Here is a 26,774-nt window from a genome sequence, read left to right as displayed (position 1 = left end):
CCCAATCGAGGATCTGTCTTCTCTGAACATGGCGTCCGTAGATGCTCAACAACGTCCTCATCAAGCCTGGGTGAGCTACACCCAATGGTACACCTAATGTCCTTGTCCATAAGTCTCCTTGGAGGCAACGCTCCAAGAGCCTGCTGTGTCGCACCATATGCCACTGCATACCACCAAGTATGCCTATTGAAAATTGACAGGTATGGGATGAATTTCCTTGAATAGAATTTCATTTCTAACCTTTCTAAAGTGAATTTCTAAAAATAGAAAGTCATGTCTATCTTTGCAACCATAACTTTCCACAAATAGTAAATCACCTTCCATCAATTCGTAACTATATATATGATGGAAATTCTCTTAACTTGTCCTTAATCAATCTCAATTGTTTAATTTTTAACTTAATCATCAATATTGTTATTAATATTACTATTATCCTATTTATGATATTATTATATTATTATTAAAAAGAAATTCAAGTCTCTCAATCATGAGACTCAATCATGTCATATGTAACTCCCCTCAATTAATGCATATGTTACTGTCTCTCTTAATGGATTCATTCCTCTCTCTCTTTAATGCTCTTACACACCTCATACACTCTCTTATAGACTTTAATGACTCATCATAAAAAGATTCCTCTTACACCTCTTTAATGCATAAATTACACTTCTCTCCTAAATACATAAGTTACACTCCTCTCCTTTATGGTGTAAGAATTTACAGGGTAAGTTCCTTAGATAGAATACCAAAGGACACCGCTCACAAACAGATCACAAATCAATACTCCAGTATTCTTGACGTGGTTAAAACCCTCAAAGAGAGAAACAGTCCACGACCTGAGCCAACGCGGCCACTTCAAGCAATTTATTAATAAAAGAAAGAAAATTTACATAAGCTTTTCTCATGAACGGTCCCCCTACAAATGACCCTCCATGCTTTTTAAATATAGATCATGGACCAATCGGGTGTTAAACCACAAATCAAGTGTTGGTAATACTGAGGAGAGAATGGACCATCGGATCACTCAATGTCTAGAACATATCATGACTGTGAGATTGTAAGTTACAAAAGTACATAGTAAAGAAACAAACTTTACCTAACTCTACACTAGACCAAGTTATACTTAACTATTTCCTATGTGTCAGAATATCCTAACATATGGCATAAGTTACACTCCTATTTTGGCATATGTAACTCCTCCTCAAGTCATAGGAGTTACTCCCTCATGAATTCAACCTCCTTGCTCTTCCTATATATTTGTGCCTCTTATCCTCACTTGACGCACTTACTTGTGCTTGTGAAAGGAGAATTCGAATTTGAGAAAGAGAGAGTTGGAGAGTCTAGAGGAAGATTGAGAGAGAGAGAAAGAGAGTCTTGAAGAGCAAGAGCAGATCTTGGAGAGCCAAAGTGATTCTGTGTTTGCATCAGCTACTGCTATCAGAGATCTTCTTCAAATTTGGGTGAACTTCTTCATTCTCTCATTGTACTTTGTATCTCTACTCAACAATAGATTTCTAATGCAAGAAGAATCTAGTTGGGTTTTCCCCTTGTGGGTTTTTCCCTGGTCATTGACCTAACTTCTTTGTCCCATTGAGTTCTTGGCTGTCTTCCATTGTGCATGTGGTTTATATGGTTTATGTTCTATCTACAGTTACTTATTTTGCAGCATAAAGAAATTCTGGATTTAAGTGATTGTAACAACATAGAACATCAAAATTTCAACAATCCCTGTACTCCTTGGCATGCCACAGGCGACCTGTCCCTGTACACCACTGGATACCCCCTTCTATTACTATACCATCCTGTACCGTCTCGTGGCTTGCCTATGTCATTGTATCTGTCACTCCCCACGTGTACTGAATGTGATGTGAGTCGCTCCTCCTACTCCATAGCTCAATCCAACACACTACGACACACCACCATGCATCTCCATGCTCACTTGCAAACCATTGCTCAACATTGGATGCTCCTACACGTCCCTGTATGTCATGGCCTAAGGCTGTGATAGTATGGGTCGACCTGCATTTGACTAGCATCATCACCTCCATTGTCACATCACCATACCCTTCGATGAATGGATCTCCCCTCCAAATCCTCCCTAAGGGACCCGAGAAGTGAATCTCCCTAGGTACCAATAGCGATTCCACCACTGCTCTGCTCCTCCATGTCCTTTGTGCCCCACATAAATGTGGAGAATCCCCAACCCCATTCAAGGCACTGTCTGGTGGCCTGCTAATGCCACCTCCTCTGACAATCTCCTGCCAGAGTGTGCTGATCATCCCGTGACCCCACACACAACCAGCATAACCAGATGACCCATGGAGTCCCCTCACAAACTGACTGGCCACTGGTGCTGACTGAAACTTCCCTAGCAAATGTGTGTGCTCAACCCTTGGGTCAACTATACCACCAACTCCCAACACCATAGTCAATTTGCGTATCTAGTAAATGGTAGGTAGTCCCACCTAGATTCCAATGCCAACCTGGGCCTCCAGTATCCCTGATGCCTGAATGTGCCTGCTATCTCTCACTTTGGCCTAGGATCGACTCCATACGCCTAGCCCACTCCATTGGGTACCAACTCAAAATCTCTCACCATCCAACCCCAAGGGAAGGATCGAAAGCACAAACCCCAGTACATAGAACTAGCCCTCCAACCTGTGAGTGCTTCACCTGATGTAGTTTGTGTTGTCTCGTCTCGCTGGTCTGGTTAACATATATAATATGTCTATGTAACTCTTCCTCTCCCTTTCCAACGTGCAAAGGCAACATACTAGTGCTACAAACCCTATCTATGTGTGCCTGAAGAGGGCTGCTTTGACGCTCCAATGTGTACTCTAGCTGTACCATTAGGGAATCCAACTATTCCCTTACACGAGTAAGTTTGGCCGCTAACTCAACACAAACCACTCTCATGCCCTCCAACTCCTAGTTTTGCTACAGAATGGCCTCTCGTATTGTCGTGGCCTTCTTTTTCAATGCTAGCAGGCCGACCTAAAACTGATGAAACTGTTATGGGCGGCCATCATCTGTAAACTCGGTCACAACTCTCCTTTGTCTTATGGCACCTCATGAACGATGGATATGTCTCCAGGCACCTCATCAATCTGCTGTGGGCGACCATCGTCTTAAAAATTGGTCACGACGCTGGGTACCTCATCAATTGTCGGGACCTCATTCATTACTGGCACCTCCTCAACAGATGGCCCTCTGAGTGTTGCTCTACTCTCTCCCCTTAGGTGGCAAGGGGATCTCCAACAAGGGTGACTTCTGCATCACACTGGGTGTATCTACGTGCTCCTCACAATACTGCGTGTCCTCTGCGTCATGCTCAACCTCCTCCTTAGGCTCCTGATATCTAAACCCAAGTCTCCACCAGCAGAAGTGTCCCCCTAGTCTCACCCTCCAACTTCCACTGTCCTGTCCACTCATTTTGAGGAAGTCTTGTGCCTTGATTCTATCGTCTTTCCTCGCATGGTGTAAATCGTTGCACCCCCATGGCTTGCACACTTCTAGTGTATTTATTGTAAGGCTGAGGATGGATCTGGTTCGTCACCTTCCTAAACTGGGCCAACCTCTCATCGTTCTAGTGGATTCCACCCCAGAATTCCTACATAATGAATTTTCCTTGAGCCATGGGTTTGTCTATGGTTTCACTTGTCACTATGCATACATGCCCAACACCTTCATGATTTTGCTAGCTCCCCCACAACTAGCCAAGATCATGCTCTGATACCATTGTAATATTCCAAATTGAAATTTACAACTAATAATAGAGACATTAACTAGGCTATAGCAAATAAAATCACAAATATGCATGCACCATCAAAACACTAAGAAAATGGGCAAATAAGCTGAGCCATTTTATTAATTTATATGGATAAATCAAGTATAATTGAATGAGGACCATAGAACCCGGGCTTTTCTACTACGAGCATGCCAATTCTAGTTGGAAGGATGTAGTCTCAAATGTTGGAAATGGCCCCAACTGATAGCTCCCACAACCTAGTGAATTGCTACTGCTGCTAAAGTGGAATTGGTGTTTCAGGCCTCTAAGTTGCTCATAAAATTTCGGGAAATTAAATGGAGCCTCCTCACAAGGAACCCAGAATAACCCAGAAAATATCACGGATCCATGTGGTAAAATGGTTCGCCCAAATAACTGCGCCCTGCTATAGGAAAATTGATGTTGCTGGCTGGAGTAGATCTCGTGTTTTTGCCCTAGAAAATTCTAAGATTTTAACTAGGGCCCCTCCTCATGAAACCCAACAAAACCCAGAAAGGGTTCGAGTTGGTCCCAACATGCCCAGTTGACCCCAATTTGTGCTTGGACCTCTAACTGGCTGTAGATGAGATTCGCTACAAAATTCTCCAAATCTTTCCTAGAAAATCTCCTTCCCACTAGGTTACTTCCTCCCAAAATTTCCCTTATTCCTTCGTAACCATACCACAAATTCTCCTTGCCTAAGTGACTGCGCAACAATGCCCAATGAGCCCCTGCGCAGGCCAAGAATTGGAGCAGCTCAACTCTCCCAAACACCACAACAACAAAACTGCAAGTTGACAAGAAATTACAACCCTCTTTGTGGAAGAATTCTTTGTTAATTGGATGGCCCAAATTCCGCTTTTGCTGGCCCTTCCAAGAGCCACAAATTTCTCTCCTGTGCCCAAGGGAAACTCACTACAATTGAAGGAAATAACTGTAAATATGCCCAATGGAAACTCTGAATTGAGTTGTCCAAATTGCCTCACTATGGAGACACTTGAATTTCTCCGAAATGAGGATGGAATTCCCGCTTAGGAAATAGTTGTGCTAAATAGCATGGATTGTCTTGGCTTAGCAGCTCAAGAGAACTAGTGGTCAAAGTTAAAGCTATCCAAGATGTCCTTAATGAGAGCCTCCTTGCTCTATTTAGAATTGTTGGCGTCTCTCTCCCTTTGTGGTCCCCATTCTCCACTAGTTCACCCCCTTTCTTTTCTCTCTCTTGCTCCACAAGTGCGCATTCCCTTTTTCTCTCTCTCTTGTGGACCCCACCTGCCAATGAGTTGCAATCTTGCCTTTTCACCTAAGCTCCTCAAGCCAAAATCATCTCCAAAACTTGAACTACAAAATTGTGCTATGCCTAGCACATCCCCAATAAACTCTGTTAATCTCCTCAAATGAAAAATCAAAATTAGGGATATTGCAATTATATTTTGCCTTGAAACATACCTTATGAACCTTACAATGTGTTTAGCTGCGGAATGTGGATCCCCATCGAACATTGGCATATTCTTCATGCATTTCGATGCGTGATACTGCTGGGTCCCTATCATGTCTAGGGTGGGAATATATGTGGTCAACATGTTGTTGGGCTCCTAATGACATGGGAGTCGCTGGGGTGAATGAAATTGCCTTAACAAATGCTTGCTTCACCCTACAAGCATTGACCTTGAATTTCAATGAAGAACTAGAGTTTCGTTATTCTAATGGAGTTGCCAAAAGGTATATCAATGATGTTGTAAGGGAATAAGACACACGTCTCATGTCCTCGAGAACGACGTCAAAAATGTTGCCACATAATCTAGCAAGGGTCCTAAGAGGGGTACCAAGGGACAACTACTAGATCAAATGACAACAATGGGATAAAGACCCATTGTCACCTCAGTCAATATCTCTTGCTCTTTACGGACTTTCACCGATGGGAGGGGTCACAGTATAAGGAAATCACTAGGATAGGATCAATGGCTAGGTATGGCGTGATTTCCAAAGCCCATTCAAAGGAGAGTTTCAGATAATGGCTCAATTGCCTCAAAGAGAAGCTAATGGTTCTCTAAGAAAGGCTTAAGGAGGAGACCTCAACGTAGGAGGAAGGATTATTTAATCATAAGGGATACTCCTAGACCAAAGGTTTTCTAAGGAGGCAAGATATTTCTTAGAATTTTGTCAAATAAGAACCATATAAAGTTTTGGGACCACAAGAGAGACCTATTAGGGAATGCAAGCAAGGCCTAGGGCAAGAAAATGATCTTCAAGGAGATGTTTAGGTCAAGCAAGGATGAAAAAGGTCAATGAATAATTAACTTCCTTCGAGTTTTCAAGAGCATATGACCTTTGGAATGCCACTAACCAAAGAAGTGGAATGGTAGAATCAATTTTCGAGCTAGGGCTTGAGATTTTTCTCAAATTGGCCATGAGAATTGCTTCAAATTTTGAGGGCAACTAGAAGACACCCCAACACAATAGCCTACCAACTCGCTTCTCAAGATGATCTCTCTAATGCAATTCGCACTAGGCCCTCAGTGACCTTCTAGGGTTAGGGAAGAAATTTGAAAAAGAGGGAGAGGAAAATGTTTTAGGTTGATCAACAAGGATTACGACCAGTGCCTAGACAATTGGGAGAAATGGAGTCTAGATTTCCTTTAATGAAAATACTATCGCTCTATCAAAGAGACCTAAGCAGCATTCGCTAACCCTAAGAGGTAACACCACAACTACAAGAGGTATTTATACTTCGTTTTGGCAAAGGTTGATGGAGTTTCAAGGATGTAAGTTAAAACAAGCCTCTAGGAACATTCATTCGCATCTCCTAATGAGTAACACATGCAACACTTCAATAATGTAATGCTTTTATGAATTTCGCATCAAATTAGTGCACAAATAAGATTATGACAAAGATATCCCATACATTAGACATGTAGAAACATAAAATATAACATCAAAAAAGCACTTACAAGGATATGCGAGCATATCCATCCATCACATTTGCAAAATAGAAGCTCCAAGACAAGATAGTGAAGATCCAAACATCAAAATGCATAAATTTCGTCCATCAATTACAGGTCCAAATTCTTTTTACAAGAGAAATTCCAATCCAAATGATGATGAATTCTAAATGAGGCTCCCCTTCTATTTATATGAGCCTTTAGGAATTCGATTTGGTCTAATTAGCCTAGTAAGCCCCTAGAAATGACTTTAATGTGCAAAAAAACAACACTATTGGTGATAAGCCCACCAAATAGCTCAAAAGTGTACAAGCCTTCCTAATGAGGCCGAAATGATAGAATAATGGTGCAAAAACACTGTTGGAAGGCCAAGATAAGTCCTCCATCCGCTAAGATCAAGAGGAGAGCTCTCAAACTGATGACCAAGAGGGTGGCCCCTTGATTTCCAAGCAAAAACATCTGTGGTGCTCCCAAGTGGCTTATGGGGCACAATCAATGGTCTTATGGGTCTCCAACTAGGATCAATCATGTCGATGCTCCATCAATAAGGGCTGGAATGATGACATAAGCCCTCCCATGTCTCTTCGGATGAGACAAAACCCCATCTGGGACCTGGATCAACTGCCAAGTGTTAGGTAGCAAGTGTGTGGCTGGTTGGCAACATGATCCAAGTACATCATCATCTCTGTATAATTGGGGCATGAAAAAGCAATGTGTGGTGCTAAAGAAACCCATGGTGTAGCAATCAATGCTCTGTTGTGGTGGAGGCCTGTGGTTCTCAATGCTCACCCTACAAGTGCCATTATGACCCTTTGGAGGGCTTAGACCTCATATAGGGAGACTAAGTCCAAATTGAGACCCACCTGCAATCCTGTATAAGATCCAATGCGTCTCCTCACCTTCCAGTGCAACAATTCATTAGTGCAATTGAGTAAATAAGCTTGCAAACTAGGGACAAAAGTGGACACTTCATAGTGGCATGCCCTTCCAAATGGGTTTAGAAGGTACGTGTTTCTTTGCTCAACAAGAGAGGTTAATAAAGGACCCTATTAGGTGGTTTGAATCTCAAAGGGAGAAACAGGTCCATCGTACTTCCGTCAAATGGCAGGTGTCATGTGAAATGCTAGTGGAACAAAGTGAGGCAATAGGGAAGGCTCCAAGCCACATGCCATGGTACAAGGGTAACTATAATGAAGAAAGCCCACACATTGGGTGTCTATATGTAGGAGGGAGCAACTGTGATACATGAGTTACTTGGACCTTTGTTTTTCCGCCCTTCTTCATATGCCTTTTTGCTTTTTATTGATTTTTCTTTCTTTTAACTGCTCGGGGCTTCAAGGGATGTGAGCATGATGTGTATGATAAAGTAGTGATTACCCCATTAAGGTTGGGTAGTTCATCACCCACAAGCAGTTGGGACAGTCATGGATTCCCTAATGATGCAGGGAGCACTCATAAGGGCCTTAGGAACCAGGGTGATGGCCATGGTGATAGGGGGTAGAGCTCATGTTTTGCTTTTGCCCACACGCTAAATTTTGATGTCCCAACCATCTTTTGCATTTTATGGTACATTTCTTGTTGTATGTGGTCAAATTATGCTCTTAACTTTCTTTTTAGCTACATCGACCTCTAGGGCATCATTCCAGGCCTGACCGAAAGTGTGGAAAAGTGGAGGGGAAGTCTAATTCCTTGTGGACGCGATGGACAAATGTGGACCTGAATGGGAAAAGTGTGAAAATTGGTTATAATGAGCGAAGGGGAGTGATATATATGGTGTCGGGAGGCAGGATCACAAAACCAAAATCAGGGTTTCCCATGATAGTGCCACTCCTAATGCTAGTAGCCAACAGATGAGATCCCATGGGACTAGGATACAAGATTAACCACCAAGTTGGGACAAGGAAACAAGAGTATAGACCAAGCCCATTCTTTCTGCCAAACCCCCCTACTAATCGATGTCTAAATATGTCTAAGGAAAGCAAGCATAAACAACCAATTACATAATGAAAAGCCATACTTTCGGGGTTGGAAGACCCACCTTCAAACATACGATCATGACAGACGGGCGAGGGCACATAATGGTTGGATTAAATGGCAGATAATGGTGGCACATCGAGCTGTCTGGTGGCTACAAGGGTTTGCTGGCTGCCGATTGAAGACAAATCTAGGAGAAAAATTCTCTTATAGGGGTCACCCACTGGTGGTGGGTAACAGGTACAACTGAGATAATCCTAAGAACTTGGAGCCTAATCGGCAAAATTCTACAGAGAACATGTTGAATGCGCCTGATGAGCACATAACTATTGAAGAGCAAAAACATGCTATTGACATTGTTTGTAACTTCATTTAGATGAATCTGCCCTCAACAACAGTACAAGTCCTTCTCCAGCTATGCGCAAGGCTTACAAGGCGATCACAACCAAGATATAGACTGGCTGGAAGAAAGAAAATAGGTTGGCACATTACCATTCAAAGTTCAAATTGCCTTCATTTATTGCTATAAATCAAGTTTGCACTAGTGACTGTATGCAGTAGTTCAGAGGGAGCAATTCTTAGTGGCAAAAAAGTCAAAGGGAGTAGATCACAGGGGGAGTCACCCAATTTTCCATTGATGTCAAAGGGGGAGAAAGATCAAGAAACATAATGACAACAAAAGCATTATCACTAGGGGGAGTTACAACATTTGTGTTGTCATCAATGACAAAGGGGGAGATTGTTGAGAGGTTTTTCATTGATGTCAAAGCAAGGGCTAACCATGGTCAAAGACAAATGATTGATATGCCCACAAGAGAACCCTTTCCACACATGTTCTAAGGTTATGGCATTCAAATGGGTGAAAAATGCAAAGCCCTACCATGCAAGGTTGTAATCATGGATATTAATTTGAGTAAAGGTCCTAGAGCTTCAAGAAGTATGTTTCATAAATAAGAATCCAAGAGCATACACATTCATTATGGGGCTTTCTACTTACAGGAAAACCGAATAACTAAATTGTATCCTTACTCTTAATCGATCTCTGTAACTCAAGATATGACCACTCAATGTGCTATTTGACAATTCATGGATATTAATCGATTTGGGAAATGCACAAACTCTGCCCAGCCCATAGGTCAGTTCAATTACAAATCACAAGTCAACCCTATCTCTTGACCCAGCCAGTATATATATGAAGAGTGGATGAATGATAAGATGGTAAGAGAACTCATGGAAAAAAAGTAGATAGAGGATTCAGATCTGTGGAGAGACAAGAAAAAGGTTCATGCCTCATGAACCTAGCAAGGAGCATTTCAGCAGGTTTGAAGAACTTTGTTTGTTTTTGAAGTTTTGGCTTTGTTTCAACTTTGGTTTTCACAAACCCAATTCTATTTCGACCTTGAGATTCAAGCCTACTCTTGTATAGAATCAACTCTATTCTAGACCTCTGTCTCAACTCTGTGGTGAAGAACGAAACTCAACCCTCTTTGAACAAATCATACCTGTTTCTTTTGCCTCAAGATTTCGGCCGAACTTGCTCAGAATTGTTCAAAGTTTGTTAGGAGCTATCTTGAAGTTGGGTTTTAATCAGAATTTTTGGAGTACCATGAAGACCATTGGAATATTTCTTGAAGTTGAGTTTGAGTGTTGTTCCTAAAGATCATTGAAGTCATTTTAAAGCAGTCCTTGAAGTAATCTTAGATCAGTGTTTGGAGTACCGTTTGAAGAAGTTTTTGGTGGAACTATAGAACATGGGGCAACCTCTGGGAGGCTTTTAAGGGAAAATCTTTTAGTAGATCTTGGCTTGACTTGGAAGTAAATATTGAGCTAGTTTTTGATGAGACTTGGAGATACTTTTGTGATAGTCACTTTAAGCAAACCACTGAAGACTTTTGGAACAGAATCAAAGGCACTCTTGAGTAGATCTTGGATAAACTATTTGCAGACCTTATAGTCTTTCCTTGTAGCAGATTTGAAGAAAATCTTGTAGACCAATTGAAGGAGTTCTCTTGACCTTGTACCAATCTAGAATTTTTTCTTAAAGCAACTTTTGAAGCAGACCTAAGAGAATTGGAGTCCTCATTCAAGGTTGGAGCCTTGAGAGAGACTAGGTTGGTGCTATTACCCACCACCTTTGGGTGACACCCATAATATTTTTTTTTCCTCCTAGATGGTCCTTAGCCGACAGCCAACAACCCCCTGTAGTCCACCAGATAGCTCGATGTGCCACATCTCCGCCACCTTGGCCAACCATTATGCTTCCTCATCCATCTATTATGATCATATGTTTGAAGGTGGGCTTTCCAACAACTTTCATTATTTAGTCGAGTATTTTTGCTTACTCATCATAGACACTTTTGGGCATGGATTGGTGGGGGGATTCAACTGAAAGAATGGGCTTGGTTTGTACTCTTGTCCCATTGTCCAATTTGGTGGTTAACCTTGTATCTTGGTCCCGTGGGATCTCCTTTATTGGCTACTAGCTTTAGGAGTGGCATTGCATGGGAAATCCCGATTTTGGTTGCATGGTCCCGCTTCCTGACACCACATACATCACTCCCCTCCACTCATTATAACCCCTTTTTACTATCTGTCCATTGGGTCCATGAGAAATTAGCCTCCCCCTCCCCTTGTCCACACATTGCGACGGGTCTGGTGCGATGCCTCGAAGGTCGATGCAGTTGGAAAAAAAATAAAAAGCATAATTTGGCCACTCACCAAGAAATGTACCATAAAATGCAAAAGTTGGCCGGGACATACAAATTTAGCACGTGGGCAAAAGCCAACGTGAGCTCTACCTCTATCATCATGGCCATCACCCTGGTTCCTAGGGCCTCTCATATTGCCCCCTGCATCATTAAGGAACCGATAATTGTCCCAACCCCTGGTGGGCGACGAACTGCCCAACCTTAAGGGGGTATTCACTGCTATATCATTCACATTATGCTCTCATCCGCTAGGGCTCCTAGTACTTATAAAAGAAAAATCAATAAAAGGCGAAAAACATATGAAGAAGGGTGGAAAAACAAAGGTTGGGGTAGCTCATCAACCACAATTTCTCCTTCCTACATCTATACATCCAAGTGTGGGCTTTCCTCATCGTAGCTACCCTCGTACCATGGCATGTGGTTTGGAGCCTTCCCCTGATGCACCACTCCATTCCATCATTATATCATATGCCACCAACCATAGGACAGATGTATCATTGATTTGTGACTCTCGTAGAGGTTGAAATCACCTAATAGGGTCCTGGATTAACCTCCCTCTTGATCTTGGAGACACTTATACAATCTAAAGCCCATTATGGAAGGGCTTACCACTATGAAGTGCCCACTTGGTTCCATGATTTGTAAGCTCATTTTCTCAATTACACCAATGATTTGTTATACTGGAAGGTGAGAAGACGCTTTGGATCTTATACAAGATTGCAGGTGGGTCTTCATCTTGTGATTTGGTCTCCCTATACAAGGCCCAAGCCTTCCAAAGGGTCTTATTGGCTTTTGTAGGGTGTGCCTTGAGAGCCATGGGCCTCCACTATAGAAGAGAACAAATTGCCATGCCATGGGATCGTTCAACACCATTCATTGCTCGCTCGTGTTCCAATTGTTTGATGATGATGATACACCTAGACCACCTTGCCCAATCGACTACACACTTCCACCACACACTTGGCAATTGATCTAGGGCCTAGATGAGGTTGTGTCTCACCATGGGAGACAAAGGGAGGGATTGCATCATTGTTCCAACCCTTGCAAATGGGATACATGCTTATTCAATTTAGTTGGAGACCCATGAGGATCTCTTTGTGCCCCCATGGCCACTTTGGAGCACCACAGGTCATTTGCTTGGAGATCAAGGGGCCACCCCCTTCATCACTATTTTGGAGCCCTTGCATTAATTTTGGCACATATTAGACTTCATTAGGCCTTTCAAATGGCCCTCCTAGCTATTGCATAACCATTTTGGCCCTCTTGGGAGTCTTATTTTTCATATTATGGAGCTATTTGGTGGGCTTGTCACCGAAGGATGTTATTTTGCACATTATTTTATTATTAGGGACATCATTAGGCCTAATTAGGCAAACCAAACAGTTAGAGGATCCTATATATTGATGAGAGGATCATTTCATTCCTCATCATAGCTTGGATTTGGATCTATCTCTTCTTGAGAATTCCGCTATAGCTGTTGATGAACGAATTTGAGATCTATTGATGCATTTCGATGTTTGGATATCTTTTCTTGGCCTTGGAGCTTCAATTTTGTCTCTCTTTTATGATTGGATATATTTTCTATACTTGTAAGTGTTCTTTCATGGTTTATCTCTCTCTCTCTCTTGTATATATGACTAATATATGGAATTTTCGCTCGTGAAATCTGAAATTTTGCCCTAATTAAATGCGAATTTGTGAAGGTTTTGATTTTATGAGGTATTGCATATGTTATATGTTTGGGTATGGTGAATGAATGTTCCTAGAGGTAAATTATCTTCATAATTGCCTTGATAAGTCATCAAATTACTGCAATAAGATGTATAAATTCCTTGGTGACTTAGTTGCCGCCCCTTAGGGCTGTGCGAATTTACCATAGGACCCCTTGGTTGGGTAAAAGAACTCCAAAGTCCAAAAATTGAAAGCACATTGATTCCATTCTCCCAGTAGGCTAGGAATTGATACTATCCTTGGTGAACACCTTAAAGAAAATCTTTTCTCACTTCTTCTCTTCTCTAAGCCCTAACCATAGAGGTCTCCTAGGGTATCAAGTGAAATCTTTTTGAGCCATCCATTTGGAGAGCACGTTGGACTACAACTACGTTGGGATTTTCCCTAAGCCCTCACAAAGTTCGAAGGATATTCCACGACTAGATTTGGAATTATCCCAAGCCCTAGCTCCAACTTCGTTCTTGTCCCTAGGTTTCCTTGGTTAGTCGCTGCCTTAAGGGTCATTGCACTAAAAACTCAAGTTAATTTCAATTTCATTGACCCTCTTCTTCCCCCTTGTTTGGTTTAGATCTCTTGTTTGAAGTTTCATCGAAACCCTAGGCCTTACTTGGGAACACTTGGGCTCCTTTGTGGTCCCACGCCTTCATTCTTATTTCACAAGACCACTTTAGAAACTCTCTTCTTTTAAGGATCTTAGGTCTAGGGCATCCCTTATCAAGGAATATCTCTAATTCCTAGGTCTAGGCTTCCTCTTAAGCCTTTCTTGGAGAGCCCTATACGTTGCTTCTTGAGCAAGTAAGTCCTATCATCTGAGCCTGTCCTATGAATGGGCTCTTGAGATCACTATCTTTCCATCATTGATATACCATTCATAGTGATTTCCCTTATATTGGGACTCCTCCCATCGTTGGAAGTTTGTAAAAACCAGGGGACATTGACTGAGGTGACAATGGTTTTTTGTCCCATTGTTGCCAGTTGGTCTAGTAATTGCCCCTTTGGAACCCTTCCTAGGACCCCTGCTAGATTGAGCGATAACAAGAGCATATAATTGAGGATTGGAGTCCTCATACAAGGTTGGAGCCTTGTGAAAGATCAGGTTGTACCTAGATTGATATTTGAGGATTGTAGTCCTCATTCAAGGTTGGAACCTTGAAGAAGTTAGAGATTTTTTTGTATAGGTTGAAGGGGATTAGAGTCATTTTCTTCTCTGTGTGTGTGTATTTTTATTTTATTTCTGTGTTCTAGTATATTGTGCTTCTAATCAAAGAAAAATCTTAACTAACTAATTAACAATTGAAAGAAACACTGATTCACCCCACTTACAATATTTCCAACAATTTCATGTTTCATTTTTCATTCATCTCGAAAGGTCATTTTATTAGATCGGTACTTGAATAATTAGTTTATGCCAATGGTAAATAATTGAGACAAATCATCCACTAATACAAGACAGAAAATATTTGTATATTCGTAGTCCAGAGCTTGCTCTTACAGTAATACAGGTTTTGGGTCCGCTGAGGTAGAAGATTTAACCTAAAGACCATATGACTACCAATGACCTATATGGAAGAAAACATCCTTACATACATGAAACTATATGATTGATTGTCTATTAAATTAAAAAATCATGATAGGCAGAACTCCTTTGTTATTCACTGTTCTCATCATTCACAACATCCCCATTGTACAACTATATTAATAATAACACATCGATCCCACACTCTTCCATTGAACATAAATAACTCTGAGTTCATTCATTCATTACATCCTTTTGTAGCATATCGTCAAATAAACGACTCCCATCAGGGTAATTGGAAGTTTCTGACTTTATACTTGTCTAGGTTTGAAACTCTTCTAAGACTTACGCTGACCACCTGTGTACCGCTAATGCACTCTTAACATAATTGCAGTTCCTTCTGTTTTGTTTAGTGAAATTCATAATAATAATGTGCACTTTTCACCCTATGACGGAGTAAAATCTAATCTTGTTGCTTGTTTAGAATTCAAGTAACAAGGTTGAGTTACCCCAAGACTCACGTTTGCACAGAGATGCATTCTCTAGGGTTGGGACATCCCCATGCATTCCCATAGCCTTAGGCACATGGGGAATTTAAGAAATGTCCCTTAGTATTGAACACGTTCTTTGACATACATGGCGGGGTACATCTCGATTTGCTTAGGATAATGGGCGTCATATATGCTACATATGTAGTTTATTTAAAACAAACATTTGACACAAAACTCATCAAAACCTCTAACCACTATAAAAGTGTTATATATGTTAGTTTCTATACGTCACATATATAAATTAGTTGCATTCAGTAGGAATATGGCGTCAATTTAAACTATTTATCATTCTTATAAATTAAGTTCTCTATTCGTAAACTTTTGATTATTTTTTATCGTCCATGCCCCCTTTGCCCCTTGAAAATTGGGAGGTATACCCCAACAGACTAAATCCTTGCTTCGCTGGTCCCCTTCCCACTTTCACGAGCTTTGGTGTGACATATTCCATAAAAGAGGTAGAATGTTGGACAAGAATCCACCATGTGTATGGAGAATAATTGCACTTGAAAGTTCTAAGGCGAATTAATGAAGTCGTAAATGTGAATTGCACAACTTTGTCGGGTTAAGAATGCCTTTGTCATGTCTTTGAATCTGTAGATGGGACAGTTCGCCAATTTCAACATCGCTTCTTTTTATCTAGTTAGCAGCACTCATTTCGGGACTAACAGGTTTGAATCTTATCAGAGAGACAACTTTTGATCCAAGCTGTTTGTTTCTATATGTAGAGACATGAAGCGAATAACTATTTTTTGTAATTGATATTCATTTCACGGGCATATACTGTAGATTTTAGGGTGGGTTTTGTCTCTTTTCGCGTTGAGTGGATCATACGAGCAGGCATCAGAAACCCTCTGATGCCATTTTGGATTTATTGGGGGAGAGGACCTAGAGAAACCACAATAGAAACGTGTACCTCTACAGGTAGCAGAAACCCTCTGACGCCATTCTGGATTTATTGGGGGAAAGGACCTGGAGAAACCACAGCCTGCGACTGTAGTGGAGCATTAGCACGATTTCAAGGGCGTATTCTGTAGAGTTGGGCCGACATTCAGAAGGCATTTGCAGCTTCGCCTCCTTTACCTGACACATACTGGTTTCTTTTGGAGTGACAATGAGTTCTCATTTGTTCAGTGCAACTGTCCGAGCAGTGCGAGCAGTTTGGTCAGTAGTGAGAGCAGTGTGAGAGCAGAGAGCTTTTATGCAGCAGAAGTATCGAGCAATGAGCAAGGAGCAGCAAATGCATTCAAACATGCCAAAGGAACAAGAAATTTCAGAATATGTGGAGACAAATGATTTAGGACAAGTGAAAATTGCCTCATCCGCCAAAGCTGGGAAGTGGGTGTGGGTCAATGCCAAAAAATATCGGGGAATTTTAAAATGAAGAATAGCCCGTCTAAAATGGGAGCAAACAAGGAAGAAACGATCTAAAAAGAAAGGGTACTCGAGCCCTTCGCAAAAAGCACTCAAACAAGTCTCCTTTACAAGCACGTGGCAACAAGAAGTCCAGAGGAAAAGTCATTGATGATTCTGCGTTATATAGTCCCACATCCACACCTTTCACTTGGTCATCTGATCTTTATGTGAAAGAATTGTTAAATGCAAAACAAAGGTTGGAGGTTTTAGAAGCTAAAGGGCAGGAAAGAGATCATAAAATTCATATAATAACAACTGAGAACAAGGCTTTAGTAGAAAGCAATAAAGTTTTAAAAGAACAAGTGGCTTTGCTACAGGAAGTTCTCCTGATAGGGAAGACAGAATGTCAACACATGAAGGCGGATGTCCAAAACATAAAGAAATATGTAGTGGAAAGTATAGAGGTGGTGAGTGTGAAATCATCCCAAGATAAAGGGAAAATGATTGCCCAAATAAACAACTATGAAGAGAACGCAAGAGAAGAAACGAAAAAAGATTCCACCAAAGTTTCCAAAACTGGGGCTCAAGTTATTAGCAATTCTGCTAATAAGGAAGGAGAAACAAATATTCAGGTTGACAACATGCAAGATAATGAAGGCAAGGAAAGACAAAACAGGGCAACAAGCATAATTATTAAAGGGGTGAAAGACTATGGGAAAAATGAATGTACTCTTGACCTTGCAAGGGACTTTTTGAAAGACAAGTTGCTATGGCAAGGACGAATATGCCAAGCATGGAGGGTGGGTAAGTTTAACGGGGAGAGAGCTAGGCTCATAAAAGTCATTATGCCTAGCTTGTGTGATAAATATATCATTTTAAGCAAAAAACATCTCTTGAGGGGTTTTCGTTTTTTCCTATAAGAAGATTTAATTGTAAAACAACAAGAGGAAAGAAGGGATGAAATTTTAAAGGTTAGGGCAGCAAGAGATGAAGGCAAGAGAGCATGGATTTACAAAGGCAAAGTTGTGATAGCACGATTTTGACCTCCTTCCAAAACAAAGCAACAATATGTTAATAAAGAAGAGGCAAAAAACTCTTCAACAGGAAATCAGAAAGCAAGGTCAGTATGGGAAAGCAGGGACAAAGACTCAAATGTGAGTCTTGCATGTCAAAATAAATAGCAATCAAGTCTACCCAGGTTTCCTTAAGATTAGTTTGTTGGAACTGCAAAGGTTACCCATGGAGATGAGGACCTGGGTTAGGGCCTATTGCGGAAGATAGAGACATAATTTGCCTCGTAGAAACCATTGTTTTACAACCCGCCCGTTTCAACTCCGAATCGGCCGTTTCGAACCGAGCCATCACCAAATATATTGACCCGACCAGCAACCCGGCTCGGTTGACCGAGTCACATATGACTCGGCCGAGTCATCCAATGACTCAGCCGAGTCATATGTGACTTGGTCAACCCGGCCGGGTCCGTTATGAGTCATGACTCGGCCGAGTCAAAGAACCTACGGCTGGGCAGCGTAAAACATGAAATAAATTCAATTTTTTTTGTGATTTTTGGTAAAGTTAAATTCAGTTTATGGATTCCAAAGGGTAATGGTAAATTGTTAAATGCTTTTGGGGTCCATTTCCCCCTCCCAAACCCTATTTAAGACAGCCAAATGCTCTCATTCACTCACAGCAGTCTTATGCATTTGAGTGAGAGTCTTCTTTGAGAATTAGTGAGCAGTTCTTGAGCTTGTTTTGGAGCAGCAGTGAGGAGTCTTGGAGGAGCATTGTAGCTGGAGTGAGGAGCTTCTTGGGCAGCCATTTGGAGCAGCATTGAGGAGCTGATTCTTGGAGCAAGCTTGAGGAGGCAGTTTGTGCCTGGAGGTATTTTTTTCCACCTCTATAAATCTGTTTTTGCTTAGTAAATTTTAGGTGCATATCAAGAAAGCTTAGAGAGTGTTTTTTTTCAAATAAATGAACATTGAATCAATTTTTTTTTTTTTTTTTTTCATTTTCAGATTGTTTTCCTAGTCAAAAAATGGCACCTAGAGCAAAAGATCCTGCTTGGGCATATGTTGAAATGGTTGATAGTCAGATGCATTGCAAGTTTTGCCATAGGAAAATTAAGGAAGGTCCTGGGGGGATTCATAGGCTGAAACAACACTTGGCAGGGATTAAAGGCCAAATTACCGCATGTCCCTCTGATGAAATTGAGGAGATTAGAAAGAATTTGTTGGCCAGTTTTGAAAAATTTAAAGAAGATAAGGCTAGGAAAAAAGAGATACAGGATGAAATTGGGAGGAAGAGGGAGATACAAAGAATGATGGCTACCAACCCCCACTATGATTTTGAGGGTTCTTCCTCTATCCCTCAAACTGAGGCATCCAACCCTTTCCGTTATGTTCCTCCCTCTTTTGGTTCTGTTCAAGATAAGGGAAAGGGTAGAATGAAGGGTGATGTGCCTATCAAAAGTTATTTCACTCCCTCCTCTCCATCAGATGCACATGGTCCTGAAGTTAGTAAAGGTCAAATTCAACCCACTTTAGATGACCATTGGAAGAAAGAATTGAGGGAGACTGCTTGTGACTACACAGCTAGATGGTGGTATGATGCTGATATCCCCTTTAATGCTGCTCGTTCACCATATTATGAGCCTATGTTTGATGCCATACATGCTGCTGGAAAAGGCTTCAAAGGCCCTACTATGCAACAGCTAAGGGGGTTTCGTTTGCAGAAAGAAATTCAATCCATTAAAGAGTATTTGCAAGAGTTCAGGGACTCATGGGCAAGAACAGGGTGTACCATCATGTCAGATGGATGGACTGATCAAAGAAACCGTACCATCATAAACTTTCTTGTCTTCTGCCCACAGGGAACCATGTTTTTAAAATCAGTTGATGCATCTGATAAGGTAAAAGATGGCCACTTGTTGTTTCAGCTATTGGATGAGGTTATTGAGGATGTGGGGATGGCTAATGTTGTTCAAATCATCACAGACAATGCCTCTAACTATGTTCTTGCTGGTAAACTGTTAGAGGAAAAACACAAGACCATCTTTTGGACCCCATGCGCTGCACATTGCATAGACCTCATGCTTGAGGATATTGGAAAATTAGATTGGGTCAGAAACACTGTAGATAATGCCAAAAGCATAACAAAATTTATCTACAATCATACACTGGTTTTGAGTCTCATGAGGAAACACACTGGAGGCAAGGATATTATTAGGCCTGCCATCACTAGATTTGCTACACATTTTTTGACATTGCAATCTATGCTTTCCCAACATAGAAACTTGCAAAAGATGTTTTCCAGTGATGAATGGAATCAAAGCAATTGGTCTAACAAACCAGAAGGCAGAGAATTGAAAAGGAAAGTCCATGATGAAACTTTTTGGAGAAAGGCAGCAGAGATTGTGAAGCTTGCTGAGCCACTAGTTAAGGTGTTGCGGTTGGTGGATGGGGAAAGGTTGGCTATGGGCTTCATTTATGAGGCTATGGATCAAGCAAAGGAGCAAATAAAGACAGCATACAAGGATAGAGTGGCAAAGTATGGGCCCATTTGGGCAATCATTGATGAAAGATGGAACAATCAACTCCATCACCCTATACATGCAGCTGGGTATTTTTTGAACCCACGGTATCATTATAAAGCTAAGGAGTCAGGAGCTTTGAGGGGGGAGGTCAGAGATGGACTGGTTGATTGCATTGAACGCATGATCCCATCGGAGTCTGATCAGCTGTAGATACATCAACAGGTCACATCCTTCAGCAATGCAACAGGTACCTTTGGGAAGAACCTAGCAAAGATTGCAAGAGAAGCAGATGAGCCAGGTAAACAAAAATTTCAATTTTCAATTTCTTAATGGTTTTACAGTTTTACTTTTTTTTATTAAAGACTAAAGTTTGTTAAATCATTTATAATTTGAAAGTTAGATATAATTTGTAATTTTGTTGAGCTTCAGCCTTCATCTAACTCATAATTCATTACACTCCTACGTTTTTTGCAGCACAATGGTGGGAGGCCTTTGGTGGCCAGTGCCCTCAATTGCAAAAGTTTGCAATTCGTATTTTGAGTCAAACTTGCAGTGCATCTGGGTGTGAGCGCAATTGGTCTGTCTTTGAGAGGATTCACACAAAGAAGAGAAACCGTTTGGAGCAAAAACGGTTGAATGATCTAGTTTTTGTCCAATACAACCTTCGACTCAGACGGAACCAATTGCTGAACAAAAGACCTGATTCAGATCCCATTGTGTTGGAAGACATTGATCCAACATCAGATTGGGTAGTGGAGAGTCGTCCACCAGAGTTTGATCCTGATGAGGATCTTGATGAACTTGAACTGGAACATCAACTTCAGCCTGTTCAGTTGAATGCAGATCCCGATCCACCAGCCTCAGTCTCACAGCCAGCAAGGAGTAGGACTCCAGTTGTAGGTGCTTCCTCTGCTCAGCCACGACAGAAGCGCAGTCGCATATCTACTCTATCTCAGCTTGCATCTGCTGCACAGCCTGCTAGTGGTACTGGCACCACTTCTACAGTTGCAGTTGGAGACGATGATGATGAGGAGGAGGCATGGGGCCCCTTGTCTGACTCTGATGATGATGATCCAGAGATTGGTCGAGATGATCTTGGCTCCTCTGGCAGTAGCTACTAGCCAGTAGTACTAGTATTGGAGTCTGGTCACCATCACAGTTTACTTTTGTTGTAGAGGCCATTTCTAGCCTCCTTGGTTATTTGTATTTTGTTTTGAGTCTTTGATCATGTATGACAGTTGACTATGTATTGCCATTGGGTACCATTTTGATATAATGGATTGGTTCATGAGCCTACTTTGATCATATGTTGTCTTCCATCTATATTATAATGCTGTGTGTTTGGAAACATGAATGAAAATCTTTAAAATTATGTTTAAAATATTTAAAATTATGTTTTTTTATAAAAAAAATAAATATTTAATGTATTTTTTACAACGACCGAGTCATTGAAATCGAGCCGGCCGAGTCATTACCGAGTCGGAGTCGGAGTCGATCCTCGGCTGAGTCAGAGTCGGAGTCGGAGTCGTAAAACATTGGTAGAAACACATGAGCATGAAGGGTGCAAGACACCTCTGTTTGAAGGACACTGGAAGATGGCAGTGTGGAACAAGGCAACAAGGAATGGCAAAGGGCACGGGGGTATCATGGTTTTAGTAAGGGAGAAAGAAGGTCGTCTCATTCAGTTAGAAAAAGAAGAATCAAATAAGCAATTCATTTGGTTTAAAATATCAGAAAATGGAAACCACATCAGAATTGCAGCATGCTATTCTGTGCTGCAGGTTTCAAAAATCTACAAAGGTAGAGGGCTTGACCACAAAGATCCATTTGTAGCCTTAAAAGCGGATATTGCAACATATTCGCAGCTAGATGAAGTCTTTATAGTGGGTGATTTCAATGCTAGGACTGCAAGTGAGCAAGCTAGCATTCTTTGTTGTAAAGATGATTGTGACCCTATTTGGCTTACAGAGAAAAGTAATCACCAGTGGGAAAGAATTTCAGAGGACAATGGCTGCAATCTCTTTGATGAACAATTGCTTACTCTATATGGGGCCTTTGATTTAGTCATTTGTAATTTTCAAAGTCCGATAATTTCACTTGCAATACTTACAATGGAGCAAGTGTGGTAGATTATGTAATTTGCTCGCATGGTTTGTGTGAGAAAATGGAGGAAGTTTTGATTGGAGGTCAGCTGTGGGACTTGAAATCAGATCACAAGCCAATTTACTTTTCTTTTGGATTGGAAAAAAACAATTAGAGTAAAAAATTCAGCGTGTCCAACAAAATCTCTCACGGGAGAATTCTTTTGATCCCAGAAAATTGTAATACCTTTAAAATGACGCTCGAGAGGCTCTTTGAGAAGGGGAAATTACAATTCACAGCGTTCATAGTCATGAATTAACACATTTAATTCAGTGCACACTTGCAAAGTGCAAAAGAGCAAATATTAAGAAGTCTAAAACAAATTGTTTTCCGATTAATGCTTGGTTTGATGAGGGGTGCGAAAAGGCAAGGAGAATATGGAAAGAGTAAAACAAGGAGAACATAAAGCTCAAAACTTACAAGCAATTATTAAGCAAGAAAAATGTTGATTCATGGTTTCAGGGAGGGAAGAACTAATCTTCCTTGGAAAAAATAATCCCAAATTATTTTGGAAGGAGCTCCAACCGAAAAAGATACAAATTGGAAATAATATTACAACTTCTAAATGGTTTGACTATGCAAGACAACTCTATGAGCAGGGTCCCAAGGTTGACCCTCCCCCCTTGGTCAACATTGATATTGAACTCGTCATGGTACAAGAGGTAGAGATGGATATCAAGAAGTTGGGTGTTGGAATAGAAAAAGACATAGCTGAACTCCAAGCAGAATATCTAAAGTGGGGCTCAAAGATTCTTGCACCTCACATTACAAAAATCTTCAACAACATTATACAATAAGGGCTCCACACAAATTGGACAACTAGTCTGGCAATACCTCTTTTCAAGAGCGGTGACGTCAATAATCCCTCCGATTATATTACCATCATGATAAACCCTTTGTTTGCAAAGCTATTTGGAAGCATGCTAGAAAACAAAATTAGAAAGTGGGCAGAAGAAAGAAATAAGCGTGCTAAAGGGCAAGCAGGTTTTAGACCTAAGCATTCCACAGTTGATCATTGTATAACTTTAAGGCACATCATTGAAAAAGTTTGGGAGAAAAAGGAAGAAGTCTTTCGCTGCTTTGTTGATTTCAGAAAAGCGTTTGACTCGGTTCCTAGGGATAAGCTTTGACACAAAATGGAGGAACTTGGGGTTCCTAAACATTTGAGAGCAGTTGTGCTTACGCTGTATGAAGAGGTGAAAGTCAAAATTAGAACTTTAGCAGGGATTTCTGAAAGTTTTAGGACCGATATAGGGGCCAAGCAAGGTTGCCCGTTGTCTCCTACCCTTTTTGGTTTATATATCGACAAGCTTGAGTAATGGTTAAATTCGCAAGGGGGTGATGATATCTATTTGGGCAAGTTTGTTATAAGGTTTCTTTTGTACGCAGATGACCTTATTCTGATTGCTAAATCAACTCTTGATTTGCAAGAGCACTTACTATCCCTTGAGCATTTTTGTAGAAGTGTGGGGATGCAAAGTCAATATCAACAAAATGAAAGTAGTGGTCTTCTTTAAGAAAAGAAAACATAACCAGCATAAGTTCTACTTTGAAGACAACATTCTCGAAGGAGTTGCGATTACAAATACCTCGAAATTGACTTCAACACAAATCTACGCTGGAATGGTTGTAGAAAGAAAAGAACTTTGGGGGGTTGGAAAGCATTTTATGCTTTTCAAAATAGGTGTAGAGAGGCAGAGTTATGGGACTGGAAACCACTCAAAATATTTTTGGGCTTCTAGTGATTCTGGTGATTCTCTATGGTTGTGAACTATGGGCTAGCAGTACATCCGACATGCAGTGGAGGCAAATTGAGAAAATTCAGAAGCTTTTGATTACAAACAAAATTAAGATTAAAAGTGCAGTTCCTTATGATATCTTGTTAAGTGAAACAGAGACTACTCCTATTGAAACAATTGCTATGGTGCGAGTCATAAAGTATTTAAAAAAAATTGAGCAAATGGAAGAGGGTAGATGGCCTAAGGTTGTCTTTAATGATAGATTGTGCAAGAGCAAAAAAACTTGTATGAAACAAAATAACAAATGGTTTAGTAAATGGGTATTTGCTTGAATGCGTGTCCTATAAATGCTCAAAGAGATAAAAACTTTTTTTATGGAAAAGTTCCACAAGCATACTTGGGATAAGGAGATATGAAGAAAGAAAAATTACTATATTGAAGTGTTTAATCCCTTTCATAGTCATCAACCAAATGCATACATAGAGGCCAATAGAGGCCAATATCTCTTGGAGAGTCAAAATTCTTATTGCTCAGTTAAGGACTAATTCTCATCAACTCTGTTGTGAAACAAGGCGCTGGAAAAGGCCAAAGGAAGCATGGGAGGAAAAAGTATGCATTTTTTGTTCTTCAAGAAAAGTGGAAACATAAAAACATTTCATTTTAGAATGTGAGGCCTTCAAAGACATACAGGGAAAGTTATGCAAATATGTTGGTAGCGAGCTTTTGGGATAATCTATTTAGCGAGGGGTTTGTTGAGAAGCTGGAAGCATTTATTTTGAAGCTTCCTAGAAAAAGGGCCAAATACATCAAAAAGAAACAACTTGTCTCATAGGTTATCTTTAGCCTCGTGGACGTTAAAATAATTTCTTTCTTTCTTCTTTCTCTACATTTGTTAGTTGTTTATGAAACATAAAAAAAATTCTCTGTTTCGTCCAATACTCGTAGCTGTTTGCTGGAAACAGGGGACCTTTTCTCTGATTATGAATTTTCGCTATGAATCTCTCTTCTAAAAGCTAACGAGAACGAGAATGTTTTGTTAGCTTTCTTGATTTTAGCATGTTAGGTTGACTATTTTATAAAAATGTATTTTGGAAGTGATGTTTATTTTAACGCTAGCTGATACAGAATATTTCTGGTTGTAACTTGTTTCTTTGTTTTAATGCATTCAGGGCAGTCGATAATCAGGTACGTCCGTGTTCTATGCATGACACAATTAATTTACAACATTTATTCATGTTCTATAATTTTTCAAGTTGTATACTGTCAGTGTTAATATCAGATTGGTTTTGAATGCAGCTGTATGTTGCTTCATGTTCACCTGCTCGTGACATAAATGCAGGCTATGTTGCCTGGGGTCACTCCACTCTCGTTGCGCCGGTACAATGAAATGAAGCAACATTTTGTTTTTAAATAATATATTTATACAATATTTTGGTGGCGTTGTTTTATTTGTCTCTTTTAGCAACGCATACTCCGTAATCGGAAAGGAGAGTTTCATGACTGAGTTCTGCTATTGCATTACAGTTTGGAGAAATTGTTGCAACAACGGACCATGAAGAAGCAACAGTCATAGCAGATATTGACTATTCCCGAATAGAGGAAAGAAGGTACCTAGCATGTTTGAGATATATGTGAACATCTGCCTCCTTATGGTTTCATAAGGAATAGAACTAGTATGATACAGATAGCATGACGATTTATACTTGCCATTTTCATGTGATTAAAATAGTTTTTCCTTTCACATGATTATTATATTTTCTGCATGCATTTCATCTCCTTGGTGATTCTTTCTTATTGATATTTGTGATTTACTTCTGGTGTGCCATCCATGTAGGATGAATATGCCACTTGAAAAGCAGCGACACGGTGATTTGTATCAACTCGTTGACGTTAACAGATTGGACAAAGAAAAGCATTGATCGCGTTTTACTCATTGACACCCAAAAAACATTGATCGTATTTTTCATATTCGCAAAGGTTATTATACAACTAATTTTATCTACATTGATTATAGTACCTGCCAGTTTCATCCAATATAAACGACTATGAATGCAATGAATAAGAATTTCCTGGCCTCAAGAAATAGTCGTAGCATGCTCATATTTCATATTTCTTACATGTTGACAAGATATAGCCACGGGATGGTTTGATGGTTTGACTATATCCGATAGATTGAGCTTTGGGGTGAATTGATCATAGAAAACAAAAACACAATACTCTATTTTTATATTTATGTTTATGTTTTTGTTTTTTTTAATGAATTTTTAATTTTTTTTCGGTGTGGGTTTAAAAAGCATGCAGAGTGGATATTTATTGGACGTGAAATTTAATTCCACATCTCACAGGTTCTTATATTTGACATTTGAGTAAATCTATAAAGAGACAAGCCAAAAATACAATTAATAAAAGTATTTTTTTTTTCTTTATTTTGTTTTATTTTGACTATTATTTTATAATTTTTTTATTAAGAGGCCCATTTTAGACTTCAAAATTCTTCTAATGTTTGTCATTCAGTAGCCTTGCCTCTACTTTTAGGGCTAAGATAAAGCTTCTTGACAATGGGCGGCTATTTCTTATGGTCAAATTTAACTACGTTTGTTGAGTTGAAAATGATCTCTCCCAAGTGCATATGATGAATCGAACGAAATAGCTCATGGGTGCATCCACTTGCTTGTTTAATATTATACTAAAAAAGGTGACATCTAGCTCAAATTTAAGTGTTATGAAATATCAACAAAAATTGAAACATGTGATCACAAAATCATGTGGACCTTTCACTTTATTCAGATTTGAAAATTTGTATGGAAACAGTTGATGCTACTA

At 40.2% G+C, this 26,774-nt stretch overlaps 1 protein-coding gene across 2 annotated transcripts in view; it reads left to right on the top strand.

Annotated features, from left to right (window-relative positions):
* LOC149256452 (omega-amidase, chloroplastic-like) overlaps window positions 1-26,227 on the top strand; it is a 194,806-nt gene extending 168,579 nt beyond the window's left edge. For both annotated transcript variants that reach the window (XM_089460750.1, XM_089460749.1), the window contains 4 exons: window positions 25,121-25,136; window positions 25,248-25,328; window positions 25,476-25,558; window positions 25,786-26,227. In XM_089460750.1, the coding sequence (XP_089316876.1) occupies window positions 25,121-25,136; window positions 25,248-25,328; window positions 25,476-25,558; window positions 25,786-25,870 (265 nt within the window). In that variant the 3' untranslated portion in view covers window positions 25,871-26,227. The remainder of the gene's footprint in view (window positions 1-25,120; window positions 25,137-25,247; window positions 25,329-25,475; window positions 25,559-25,785) is intronic.
* Window positions 26,228-26,774: the final 547 nt, after the last annotated feature.

The sequence above is a fragment of the Pinus tabuliformis genome, chromosome 7, assembly GCF_031772625.1.
Source record: "Pinus tabuliformis cultivar Carrire ecotype Pingquan chromosome 7, CPIR1, whole genome shotgun sequence".
In the NCBI taxonomy this organism is placed as follows: Eukaryota; Viridiplantae; Streptophyta; class Pinopsida; order Pinales; family Pinaceae; genus Pinus; species Pinus tabuliformis.
This window is presented reverse-complemented; position numbering and strand designations above follow the sequence as displayed.